The 14,027-nt window shown below is 41.7% G+C and overlaps 1 protein-coding gene across 1 annotated transcript in view; it reads right to left on the reverse strand.

Moving 5' to 3' along the window:
* Positions 1-14,027, reverse strand: part of vcla (vinculin a) — a 58,875-nt gene that overhangs the window by 30,756 nt on the left and 14,092 nt on the right. The window contains exons 2-3 of the mRNA XM_066678183.1: positions 7,020-7,090; positions 1,321-1,471 (exon numbers count right to left, since the gene is read on the reverse strand). Of these exons, the coding sequence (XP_066534280.1) occupies positions 1,321-1,471; positions 7,020-7,090 (222 nt within the window). The remainder of the gene's footprint in view (positions 1-1,320; positions 1,472-7,019; positions 7,091-14,027) is intronic.

Genomic DNA, 14,027 nt, shown 5'->3' on the forward strand with positions numbered 1-14,027 from the left:
TGAAGGGTTGGTGCGTTCAGCTCCTTATCTTGTCTTGTGATGAAGTGTCTTGTGACCAGCTGAAGATGTGCTCCTGCTTCTAAAGTAACAGAGGCTCCTAAAAGACACAATGTGCACTCGGCAGCGTCTGCCTGAGATCATGTGCTCAGAGTGAATTCTATTACAAATACAAAATACACACAGAGGATTAGCAGAATACAGAGTCTAGCAAAACCCTAACGCTGAGAAAACACCTCCCCTTCCATTCTACTCCAGTGTTTGATAAGTCACAGAACTTTAAATCCTATTACAGCAGGATAAGTCTTGAAAGGAAAGTCAGTATTATAATAGTGGAGCAGATAAGGAGCTGCACTGTTGGGATTAAACAGTGTAAACAGGGCGAACTGATCATAAAAAGTGCCACTAAATGGCAGGCACTGAGGAATATTTCTAAACAGAAGTTACACCTTTACGCTGCACACTGCGATGTGAAGTGTCCACATTTAGCAGTGTTCATACGAAGTTCATGACTTCATCCAATCATCAACATGTTTTAAACACTGTGGTCTTTCACTCTATGGAAGTTTGCTTTTCCTGAAAAGCCTGATGGTTGACCTCTGGCCTAGATTTGAATTTTTTTGTTTTCATTCAGTCATTCATTTTCTGTAATGAATGTAACCGCTTTTCCAGTTCAGGGTTACTGCGGGTCTGTACCCTACCCAGATTCGCTGGGCCAGAAACACACCCTGGAGGGGGCGCCTTCACAGGGTGACACACACTCACACATTCACTCACACCTATGGACACTTTTACTGTTGCCAATCCACCTACCAACGTGTGTTTTTTGGACTGTGGGAGGAAACCCACGTGGACACAGGGAGAAGAAACCAAAAGTCTCACAGATAGTCACCCAGAGTGAGGCTCGAACCCCAACCCCAGGACTCAGGCGCTGTGTGACAGTGACACTACCTGCTGCACCACTGTGCTACCCTTGGATCTTGAATTTCAAGATCTAAATATTTCAACATTCTCACAATTTCAAAACACAATTAAATCACTGTTAAAATTCTAATTCTAGAAATATGTCAATAATTATTTCAAGTTTATAAACTATTAGCTCTATCAACACTATTCTAAAATCAGAGAAAGGCCGGGAACTCACCCATGCCTGGGTCTGTCCAATCTTTTGACTGATATCACAACCATTCTCTAATGCACAGTTGGGTTTACACTTCTCAAAGAGGCAGATTTACCTCCGCACTGTGGGTCTTTCCAGCAAAATGTCAACTGTAACATTCTTTCTGAAAGACATCATGCTATAGCTCTAAGATGGCTACTTGCCTCTGCCTCATCAAAAGTCAGCAGCAAGTCAGACGTGCCAGAGAGGATGCCCCGGGAGCCATCAATGAGATAATCTCGGGCAGGGACTGAGTAGGGGTCAGTCTTCAGCATCCGAGCAGCCTCCACCAGCTTGGCACAGGCGTTCTCCACTCTGACGGGGGGAGAGAGAGAGAGAGAGAGAGAGAGAGAGAGAGAGAGAGAGAGAGAGAGAGAGAGAGATATGGGGGGATGAATATTACATTCAGTTCAAACCATTAACAATCAATAAAACGCTAATAAATGATGTGCACTTGACTTCTTTTACAATTATATCCCCAAATGTTAGTAGAAAGTCCTTCTAATGAATGAACACAGCTATTTTAAGAGGATCCCAGTTTGGAAACAGATGTTCCATTGTGCATGCCCGACTTGTATAATCTCCATAGAAAAGCATCAAATGAAAAAGGACTCTATGGAGCAGCTGGATATCAGGAATATAAAGCCCACTGGACTATGCAGCAGTGAAACTGTATTCACTGGAGGCAATGAAGCTCCATCCAGTAGCCTTGGGATGAGCAGGAGTGGTGTGTGTGATCCTAACCTAGTGCAAGTTCTCATGACTGAACTGAACACAAAACCTCACTAAAATGTACTGTAAAATCTTTCCCAGAACAGTAGAAGCTGTTTCACTGCAGCAAATTTTCAGAAGCAATCTTGTCTAGCGTTGCTGAAAGTGAAAAATATACATTTCATTTAATAAAAAAAAATAAACAGAATTTGTAGTATTATGAATTGATCCAAAATGTGAAACTACAAGAAATTTCCCTGCCCTGCCTGCTTCCCCAGAGCTGCCAGGGTGGCATCCTCCTGCGTAGGAGGTCATGTATAAATAGTTAAAGAAGCATGTCTCAGTTCCTTCCCCCACCCACAGAAAGGGCAGGGGTGGAATGATGGCATATGTGTGCGTATGAGAAAGCCTCTCTTTACCAAAGGGTGTGTGAGGTCAAGGGTCTACATTAAGGCAGGCTCCTCCCTCCCCTTCCTGACCTGTGGATCACTGAGCACCACATAGACTATATATAGAAAAGTTCACATTCCCTGTCACCAACCACATGTGTGCTGATGGATGCGCTCAGAGCCAGCTTGTGTTTACGGTGCCAAATGTGTCAGCTTGGGCATTTACCCATCCCCATGGCCCTTCTGCATTTATGAGAAACCCTATCCCCAGCCATTTTATACCTACTCCAGATACAAAGGCGTGAGAGCAGGGAGGAACCTATTCCTGCACACTGATGTCTACAAATGTTAAAGAAGCATCAAGTCATGCAAGCAATGTCTGTGAAAGTGAACTTTGATTTAATTTTATTTTCCTTTCTGTTGAGTGCACTTTTTTTTGATTAAGGAACATATTGCTTAGCTGTTCCTGAAAGAGTGGGTATGCCACATTAGGGCTGCCATATTTAAACAGGCTTAAAATGGACATCTAATATCACAATCGGAAATGGAAAATAAAGTAAACAAAGTTACTACAAAGTTAGAGTTTCTGCATTTTTTTTAGGAGTAAGTAGACACTCATTCTTAACAGGCACTGAAACCTGACCAAAGCGTGCCATTGACATTTCATTAATTCCAAAGAGAACCGTGTTAAAGGGGTATAATCTATAATATAAAGGTAATCTTGGCTGATACAGTTGTTTAACTCAGCTTAAAAGCTATAAATAATATCACTCCATTCCAAAGTCATTGCCTATCTGCAGCCCTATTGATAGCTAAATCAGCATTAATAATAACATCCACATTCATTAGAGAAGATGAAAAGAGAGAAAACATTGGTCTCCGCTGAGACCACTGCAGTCAGCCTGGCGTACAGCACTCTTATCACTAACTGACTGGAAACTCATAAATTATGAGTAAGAATGACTCATTGGTCTTTTCCAGTCCTTCATTTTGCTCACAGGCCATTTCAGTGGTCATCAGTTCTGCTTATGGAAGGCTGTAGTACACAAGCATGTGGTGATACCACTGCTCAGACACCTGCTGATTCTGGTAATCAACCGAGCAGTAAAACAGAAATAACTAAACTGTGCTGGACTCTTCTCCTCCAACACTGGAACTGATGAGCCATGGCCTACTTTTTAGCTGATCAAAATGTCATCAGGAAACAGATCCTCTTTATAAAGCTATTCTAGATCTGAAGGAATAATGCATGTTAAGTGAGGTTCAGTGAGGGGCATTTCTATAAGACAGGAACTGTCCCATCTTCTTTATTACTGGCTTACAGTAAGACAGGAACACCCACAGTACATTTTATCTTCACTGTTTAGGGAAATCACACACTGAAAAAACTAAATGGCTAGTAACCTCCATGTGATTAACCCCGCTGTGCTCTCTCCACATGTTGCTGTGGGGCGACTGGACCCCACAGTGTCCACTCCACAAATGCTACATGTGGGGTGATTATAATTCGCTCTGCCCACTCCAGGATCTAACTTGGTGCAATTAAACCTCGTTCTGTACACAAACACATACCATCCACCCCACGCCCAGGCAGTGTTACTGTTTACCATGTTAATACCTGGAAAAATACTATGGTATGACATTTTGTGAAACTGCCTTACCCTATTACTGAGAAAAATACATTGTAAATCCAAATATCAATAGTGTTCTCAGTACAATGAACCAACAACCCCCAAAGTCTGTCTCCGCATCTCTGGGTGTGACTGACATTATTTAAATTGTGTGAAGCAGAAGATTAAACCAATCATTCATTCATTCATTATCTGTAAGCGTTTAACCAGTTCAGGGTCGCGGTGAGTCCAGAGCCTACCTGGAATACACCCTGGAGGGGGCGCCAGTCCTTCACAGGGCAACACAGACACACACACATTCACTCACACCTAGGGACACTCTCGAGTCGCCAATCCACCTACCAACGTGTGTTTTTGGACTGGGGGAGGAAACCGGAGAACCCGGAGGAAACCCGCGCGGACACAGGAAGAACACACCAACTCCTCACCGACAGTCACCCGGAGTGGGAATCGAACCCATGACCTCCAGGCCCCTGGAGCTGTGTGACTGCAACACTACCTGCTGCACCACCGTGCCACTCTAAACCAATCAATACAAGTGTAAAATAGTTGTGTTTTGTAAATATGAGAGCTACAAAACAGTGATTGAGGAGAGAATGTGTGTGAGAATGAGAAAGGTATACCTTTAGTAAACCAGATTAGTTCAGTCTTGTGGGCCCTGTCTGCTCCTGCCAGTGAAAACACCTTTCCTCTGGGAAAGTGTCTATTAAAATAACCATTATCTCTCTGGTTTATTGTTAATCACAGCCAATAAAGTAATTACAGAGTCATGAATGGCCATAACTACCACTTCAGACGCAGTTGTGATGTTTTAATAAACTCAATACTTACCACAGTGTGTGTTGATATAGTGTCTTTAGTATGTAATAATGCAGCAGTGCAATAAAAAAACCATGTGTGATGAAGAACCCCAGGGTGGAGGTGGGAAGGACTGAGTTGAAGTGTAGATATCGAGTGTCCTTTAAAGAGTTTCTGAAGTATCTAAAAAGTGAATAATTGTCTTATTTCCAATTAAGTTATAATACTTTTGTAGTTGGTGCAAACATGTAAAAAAAGAGATGTCACAGCTTGAGTTTTGAGAAGGACTAAAAGGGAAGGAGATGAGGAGAAACAGACACACACACACACACACACACACACACACACACACACACACACACACACACACACACAGAGCATCAATATTAAACAAATTCAACACTAACGACTGCTCTTCACACCACTTAAATCAGCTATTCCTGCCGCCCAGGCTCCACTCTCACTGTGGGAAGAACTCCAGGGAGCATTTCAGCATGGTTTCTCTTTCCAGTCAGAGTTATCAATAATGCATCAGCAACATCTTACAGCAGCATCTTCTTCCAGCGGTAGCAGCAGCAGTGTGGCGTCATCACAGGCCATGAGTCAGCGTCACAGCCAGGAGTGAGACCACTGGAGAAAACTATGAGTGTACCATGCACTCCCAGGGGGGGAGGGAGGAATTTAATAATATAAAAATTAATATATCTACTAGTAAAAGGATTTCAGAACTTTTCCTGACCTATTTATACATTCCAAAGATCTGTTTTAAGATTTCATAAGGCTTTTTAAATATATGTGGAAACCTTGCTAAAGCAGTTTCATCTTAAAAGTTGTTAATCATCCAACTACATTCAACAATCATCACATATAAGCAGCTCTGTGAAAGACGCTCCCAGTAATTGCAACTAAAATATATGACCCCCTTGGTGTTCCATACTTTTTTATTTATTCATTGTCTGTAACAGCTTTTCCAGTTCAGGGTCTCGGTGGGTCCGGAATCACTGGGCACAAGGCAGGAACACACCATGTAGGGGGAATCCATACTATTAACAATAATTTGGTAGTAAAACATGGCAAAATAATACATACTAAAATAATAAAGTGCTACTTTAAGAATTATGTTGACATTGTCGCTGTCGCTTTTTTTGTGGATTTATAGTTTACTACATGATTTGAACACAGAAGCTGTCCTTCACATTGTGTGAAAATGTCATGAGGAATGGACCAATCGAAATGCTCCAAAATTTCTTGGAATTAAATCTTTTTACACTGACTTCCACTGAAAGTTAAGAAGGTTTTATTCCCTTCTCCTGTAAAGTTACTAGTTACCCTAGGGTACCCTAGTCTTCGGTGTATAAGGGAGAGAAATTACCCTTGACCCTCAACCACCATATGATCACCATGTTATAATTTCCATATTTTTGATAGCCATCCTAAAAAATATCCCGTTCCACCCATCCAATACATATCCCAAAGTTACACCCTGTGTCTGTGGAGAAATGGCATCTCATTACGTCTTTTTACTAAAGTTCTATGTCACATTCAGCTCTACTGGGAGGAGATAACTGCAACACACTACATAGTAACACACAGTCTGTGCACATCTCTCACTTCCTGTGATGCAAATCCAGAAAGAAGAAAGGAACGTCACTTCAGCTTGAGAGAAACTATCAGGTGCTTTCTGTCCAGCTGCAAGCAGCTAATAAAAGCCACTTTGAAGCTTATTCAATTCAAGGGAAGAATGCACAGCAACTAAAATTTTGGGAGGCAATGTTTACACAAGTTAGAATAGACAGCTGACAGGGTCATGTAAAAAAAAGCTAACCAAAACTGTATCACTGTGTCTATACTGCCATTTTCAAAATGAACCCCTGTTCAAAACCATCACCAGTTTTGCCATTTTTACTTTTTGTTGTAATAATATATTTACTCCCAGTGAAAGCCACATTTTCCCCCCTCAGTAAATTTATACTATCTGGAATATGCAAGTCCTTGTTCTGTCAATGCCGATGTGTTCACAACTCCTGCAGTAAAGAGCTAAAGGCTTTGATAAATCTTCCACTAGCACAGCGCGCTCAGAAACATGCTTGACCAAGCAGAGATAATAAGATACTTGGAAAGTTCTGTCTAATTCATCACAATTTTCACCCTTTCAGCACCTGGCCAACTTCATTAACAAACATTTCTTCTAAACCTGGACTGCAGTGTGTGTGTGTGTGTGTGTGTGTGTGTGTGTGTGTGTGTGTGTGTGTGTGTGTGTGTGGGAATGTGATTAAGTTTGATGTATGTTCACATGATGAGCCCCTGGAGAGAGACAGGAAGCAAGGGACTTACTTAATGAAGGCCGGGGGCATGTCTCTCTTCATAATCTGGTCTTCTGTGGTCTGCACTGTCTCCTTCCCCACCTGAAAACACCAGGGAAAACAGCCTTAATCAACACACAGCCCAAAAAACAAACACAAACCTGGAATTCTCTGGCTGTGTTCCATAGAACTGACAAAACTGGAAATGAGTGGGTTTGAACTTTCCAAGAAAAAAGGGCCTTGGTATTAAACATTTAGCAAGTTTTTGGGGATTTTACATGCTATATCTGATCGTTCTAAATGAATTTTTTATTTTTTTATGTTTCCCATAAGAATTAAACTGCCTGATTCAGTTCTGGTGTTCTGATTGGTTGCCCTTGGTTCAGTTCGGATTGGTTGCTATGTATTGTCTCTAATTCAGAAAGGAGTGCAGGCAGAAACACCTCTTATATTTTCATTATGGATGGACAGAATTGGGTAGGGATGGTAGGGACATGTCCCTATCAATGTCTAGCGACTAATAAATTGTCCCTAGCAATAATTTTATTAAAAAGTATTAAAAATTACAATGGAACAATCTGTCAGTGAATAGGCAATGTATCTGGTACATAAAGGGTTAAGATCTCATTCTCTACTATGAGTCCCAATGGCTATAAGGAGCCAAAGCGCTGTAAACATGAGGCTGAGTGAGAGACACTGGCCAAATCGCATCTCAGATTGACTGAGTAACGCACAGTGCGTTTTATTTTAAAGCAATGACGCCACTAGGAGGAACTGGAGGCAATCCTAATGTGTGTGTGTTCTCAGTCAGGATGGCATCCAAAACAATAATTTGGATATTAAGAAAACTGTGCTTCTCCAAGCCCAAATCTCCCCACATTCACACAAACTGTACACGGTCTTACATCTTACACGATCTACATGGTCTTAAAGGGACAGTACACACAAAATTAACAAAAATAAATCAAATTGCAAAGACAGGTAAACAACGTTAAGATCAAACCTACACCCTTATCTTTCACTGACATCACTAGTTAACCGGGCTGTGTTGTGAAATTTTAGTAATATTTACCTACAGCCATATGTATTGTTGCAGCTCTACTGGAAATTATTTAGAACATCCGAACTGTGTGTGCTTGTTTGATGAGAAGAGCTGAGATCAAGGCTGCAGTAGTAAAGAGAAGCTGGCCTGGAGCTTCAGCACAGCAAGGTTAAACACTCTCGTGTGAAGAGCCTTTAGTCCTCCTGCAGACGGGCAGCGCTTGTTAATGGGCTTGTTTGGAGAGACTGTGGACAATAAGGCCCTCTGTCCTGCAGGATGAGCCTAAAGTTCCACTGCTGCAGGCTGACAGGCCGCCAGCTCTTCAACAAAGCCCACACACTCTCAGTTCATCTGCAGCGCTCAGTTAACACACCCATTCACTGCTCACCCCTGAGGCAAAAACAGATCAACAACAGCAAAGGCCAGACTCTTCTGGTTAACTGGAGCATGAAGAATAGGTGATTGGGGTAGTGTAGTGGGTAATGTCTGCCTTATACTCTGCAGACCCAGGTTCAATTCCCTGCGCAGCAAGATTCCTTGAGCAAGACTCCTAAGAGTAAATGCACATACTTCACTATCATGATTAGAACTGTGGTATATCATATGATCTCCCAAAACACAGACACTGTAAAAGTTGAGCATCCCTGGTGAAACCCTGCGCTGGGTAAGATAGATTTTCTTATGAAAATAAGGAAACATAATAGACTTCTGCAAAATTTAATGCAGAATAATACAGCACGCTGAACTATGTTCAACATTATGTTAATCTTTAATGGGTGGCACGGTGACACTGCAGGAAGTGACACTGCCACACGTCTCTAGGGTCTCGTGGTCCGGGCTTCAATCTCCAGCTCCGGACAGGGGTACCCACCAAACACCTCCCAGACCTGTAAGAAGGTTGGTGTGTTCTCGTTATATTTGCATGGGTGTCCTCCAGGTGCTCTTGTTTCCTCCCACGGTTCAAAAAACACATGTTGTTAGGAGGATTGTCTGTGTGAAATTACCCACAGACCTGAGTTGTATGAGAGACTCTGTGAGTGTGTGATGTCCAGTGATAGACTGGCATCCTGTCCATGATCTATAGCTGCTAGTGCTGGGTGATATGAGCGCAAATCAATATCACGATTATTTGTACATTTTACCACGATTACGATTAATGAACAATTATTTTGTTTTTGTATTTTTGACCCTCGGAGTTAAGTGACTCCAGTGTGCTCCAGTATTAAAGCTGGGGTATTTTTCTAATGTCGATGGGAGCTCGTTCCTCTCTTGTTTTTGTGATTGTGCTTTGGTCACTGAAATGTTTTTTTCTCAGTGTTTACTTTTGACTTCTTTTTGTTTAGTGTCATCTAAGTTAAAGTCAAAACACAACACGTCTAAACCACAGGCGCAGTGTTTGTCTTTGGTACAAGTTGCTCAAGATGCTCGGTTGGCCTCCGCATGTAGGTTCTCCTCCATGTTGCTTCCATGTGGCAGATAGGGGCAGAATTATGTAACTAAAGAGTGGTAGTGTGGTTTTAAAAGGACAGTACATTAACACACAGCGGGGACACAACAGAATAAAAAAAATTACATAATTGATATAGACAAAATTATGTAGATTAAGAGTTCTGAATATCGATTTGGATTCATTGTCAATTAACTGAGCAGCACTAATTGCTGCCTGTTCCTGGAAGGCTCCAGACTATAATATATATAATATAATTATACAGACATAATAATATATAAAATTGAATGTAAATTGATATAGAAATATTCAGGCCATAAACCCCATAACCCCTCATCAAGTGTTTACTCAATGTTAACAGCATTCAAAGGAGGATTGAATCAGACAATAACAAATCGGTCACCTCCCTACTGTGCCTTAATGTAATAAAACACCAATGGCCAAATCAGTCACACTGTTCTCATACATTGGGAGGATGAAAACCGCAGTGGCCCACAATCGATTCATCTGCTCCAGTGTGTGCAGAACAGAGGGATGATGTCTGTGTATAGGCATCACGTGGCCTGACCACTGATCTGCTCTTTTTCCACATGTCAAATTACAGGAGGCAGGCACTTTTATCTCTCTGAACTTTTAACTGCTCTGCAACATTCAGAGACTGTGGCAGCGAGAGGTCACTCTGTACCCTCGCCGAATCACAGAGAGGTGGAGGAAGAGTAGGAAGAGGAACACAAAACAGAATAAATATAACAGTGTCCAGTGTAGAATGAACAAAAGCTGGTGACCTACAAAAGGCCATTGATTGCATTGGCATGTGATGCAGTTATGCTTGAGAGGGCTAGCTCATCAAAAGCCACAGCGCTTATAAATAATGGCAGGAGTCTGGCTAGGTCAAAGAGGTAATGGAGGTCAGGTAGGACTCTATACCCTGCAGCATGCCAATCAGGATACACACACACAAACACACACAGTGCTGGTGAGAGAATGAGGGTGGACCGATGCCAAACCAAGCAACAATAGAGACCAAACACCATAAGGAATGCAGCTTCACTTGCTCAACCCCAAGATTCTACTGTATCAGCAGTTCAGGTGCTCATCAACTGGATGTGAGTATCTAAAATAAACCTTCCAGCTCGCACCCTACTTATACCAGGCCAGACTGCTGAACAGGTGTTTTCATTGTTGTCCCCTCGAGCACATCACACTCCTAAAACAAAGGATTCCTAATTATTACAGGATGTGAAATTGTCTGCTGGGTTCCACTCCAGACCAGCTCACCCTCCATCTGCCACGCTCAGATCACTCGCCATGCCCCACCACCATCAAGTGGAAGTGGCCTCAAACACTCAGACTGATGCTCCCAGCACTAATATAATTATTATTGCTCCAGATTGATATTTATTATTATTATTATTATTATTATTATTATTATTGCCTTAACCCCAATTACATCAAAATATCAAAAAAGTAACAAGTAATTGTTGTCCACATTGTGCAGTGCTACTATCTACTAGAGATGGGCGATATGGGTCTAAAATAATATCATGATATTATTGTGTTTAATATATATTTGCCAAAAAATTATTTTAAAAATAAAAAATAATTTAAGAATTTTCAATAATATACATTCATTAATTCATTATCTGTAACCCTTATCCAGTTCAGGGTCGCGGTGGGTCCAGAGCCTACCTGGAATCATTGGGCGCAAGGCGGGAATACACCCTGGAGGGGGCGCCAGTCCTTCACAGGGCAACACAGACACATACACACGGACGGACACTTTTGAGTCGCCAATCCACCTACCAATGTGTGTACCTGCTGCGCCACCTTGCCGCCCCAAATAATATACAACAGCAACAAAATAAATATTAAACCTAACCCTAAACCTAGCTTCAAACTTTCAACAGAAAATATCTGTAAACTATTGTTTATTTTGTAAAAAACAGTAATTTACCAAGATTCAGATTTTTTATTAATAAAAATGTAATTTATAAATCAGCCACATAACTAAAAAGCACAGAAAATGTAGTGCATGTTTATAAACGACTGTACAACTATACCCTTAGAGCTTCATTGTAGAGGAGAATTTTGTGAATATTGTAATGCTGAGTCAGAGAGGTCTTTCCTCTTGGGCTCACATTGGTTGCTGAGCTCTCTTTGCAGTGACTTTTCTCAAACTCAACAAACTCAAGTGTTCCTGCTTGAGGTGGTGAAACAGATTAGTTGTGTTTCTGCCTTTGACTGTTACAGGGTTCTGCATTTCTTACATAGTACCATGGTTTGTTGTATATCAGATATTTTTTAATTAAACCACCTCTACTGACGGTGCTCCCCTTCTCTTCCACCACCCTTCCACTTCCTGCTGTACCTGCTGTTGTGACTAAATGATGATAACGAACATTCACCATACTATGCACAACAGTACAATGCCATTACATAAACAGTTCAGAATATTGCTCTTATTATTTTATGGATTTTTTCAATTGTTTTAAAATAATACCAATATTATAGTGAGCAATATGATATGGCACAGCCCAGCTCCTTGCAAATTTCCACCATTCTAATGCACTGGAACCCAGGGAGCCCCTGCTGAGGGGGCCTCCACCTTCCCAATCCCCTAGAGACACTGGACCCATGGACTGCATTCCGGGTATTTTTAGCCCACCAAGCCTTGGGTTTGTGCTCACTACCCATGGGACAGTGTGAAGGTAACAAGAAACCTCTGCCACCTTAGCTAGACCTATTCTTAAAGCCACTAAAGGGAGGACAGCAGCTGTCAAAGAAGAAACAGCAAACAAACTGGGGAATGCTTTGCAGCATTAGTACCATAAACTCAGTTACTGGAAAGCACAGTAAAAACCCCGTAAGAAAAACTGTCATATTGGTGGCACCCTTTGCTGTCACTGTGGTGGTAGCCTTAAAGGTTCATATCCAGTACGTTTAATTAGGGAACATAATTGTACTTTATTCTATTATAATTGTAGGGAACACAACTGGACTTTAACACCACTGCTGTACCTTTAAAGAAACATTTACTGTTTGTACCTTTAGTGAACAATAATGTACTTCTACTGTACCTGTTTTTCTGAGAGTGTACAGCAGCCATCCAACACACAGACACACACACACACACACACACACTGACAACACAGTTTTCCAAAACCTAAAATGCTTGCAACAAAGGGGATAAAGAAGTGATGATGGGGCAGTCACACTGGTGACAACACTCATTCTCTTCCGGTTGACTGATCTTCCCTTGGGGCGATGTGGTGTCTGTGTTTTTTATGGTGTTACTTTTGGGCCACAATTCTGCGCACATTTGTGGACATTCTGAGCGAGTGCAAAGTTTTCTGTGCACCCGCGGGGATACTTCAAGCAAGCAAGATTTTTGTTTTGTTTTGGTGAGGCTCTGGTAATGAGGGGAGTAGATGTGTGATCTTGTTTAAAACCAGCACCAGCAAAGCAACAGGACTAGGCCATGTTGTGCCCACCATCCCTCTGTGTCATTTGGCAGGTCAGCTGTATTTATATGTAAGGCATTTATAGGCTCCAAACAGCACTGTTCTGTCACTGGTGATAGACTAACTGCAGTTATTGACTACCGAAGCAGCTGTAGTACAGTCAGCAATTACACAGTACCAGAAGAGCGCAATTCATCAGGAGACTGTGGAACAGTGCATAGTAATGCTCCAGTCTCAGTGTTTGGCCATGACAAGACTATGGGCTGAGAAGTTACATGCTCATTAGCACTGACCGTGGTAAAATACTAAGGTCAGCAGCCTTGGTTCCAGGCCACGCTGAAGATTGTGACCTGTGCCTGACCATTCCTGACCGTCCCTGACACTGGAACTGCAGCTAATCAGTACTGACGCCCAGGAGCACTCACACATACATTGATTTGTTTTCACTGGAACAAAGCCCTTTCAAGTGCATATGTAAGTCCATAAGAACACACACACACACACACACACACACAACCCAGAGAAGAGAATGCCCTGAACTCAGGGGCATGGCTTTCAACACATGATACTAAAACACGGGCAATTTCACTCAGGAGCTTCTGAGACTCATTTTAACCTCATCCCTGAAGTTCAACAGAAAGCTGTGGTTAGACAGTGATTACATTACAATGTGGCACCATTTCTCCACACTTTGAAGACTGTACAATGAAGATTATGGGGTGATACCTAGCAGTTACCACATAACTCCACAGTGACATACAAATTACAGTACTTTCCAGAGACCACCCTTCATTTATTCCGATTCCAGATAAAACAGTCTTTAAACACGTGTTAAACATGTATTTCCCAGAATAATACACTTAAATAAAAACTATACAAAATCCTTAACAATAAATGTAATATCACATTTTATGTCAAGTGTTTAGTGTGGCTTTCCTTTATTACAGCTTACATTCTGTTCAAGAGACCTGGCTTCAGTATTTCAAGGTTTTTCCTCCTTTAAAGTCCAGTCTTAGACACTGGTTGCTTCTCACACTCGAAATTAGTTCCAAACACTGTGTTCAGTGACACTGAAGTCTGGGGTCAGGA

This window comes from Hoplias malabaricus, chromosome 8 (genome assembly GCF_029633855.1).
Source record: "Hoplias malabaricus isolate fHopMal1 chromosome 8, fHopMal1.hap1, whole genome shotgun sequence".
Taxonomy (NCBI): domain Eukaryota; kingdom Metazoa; phylum Chordata; class Actinopteri; order Characiformes; family Erythrinidae; genus Hoplias; species Hoplias malabaricus.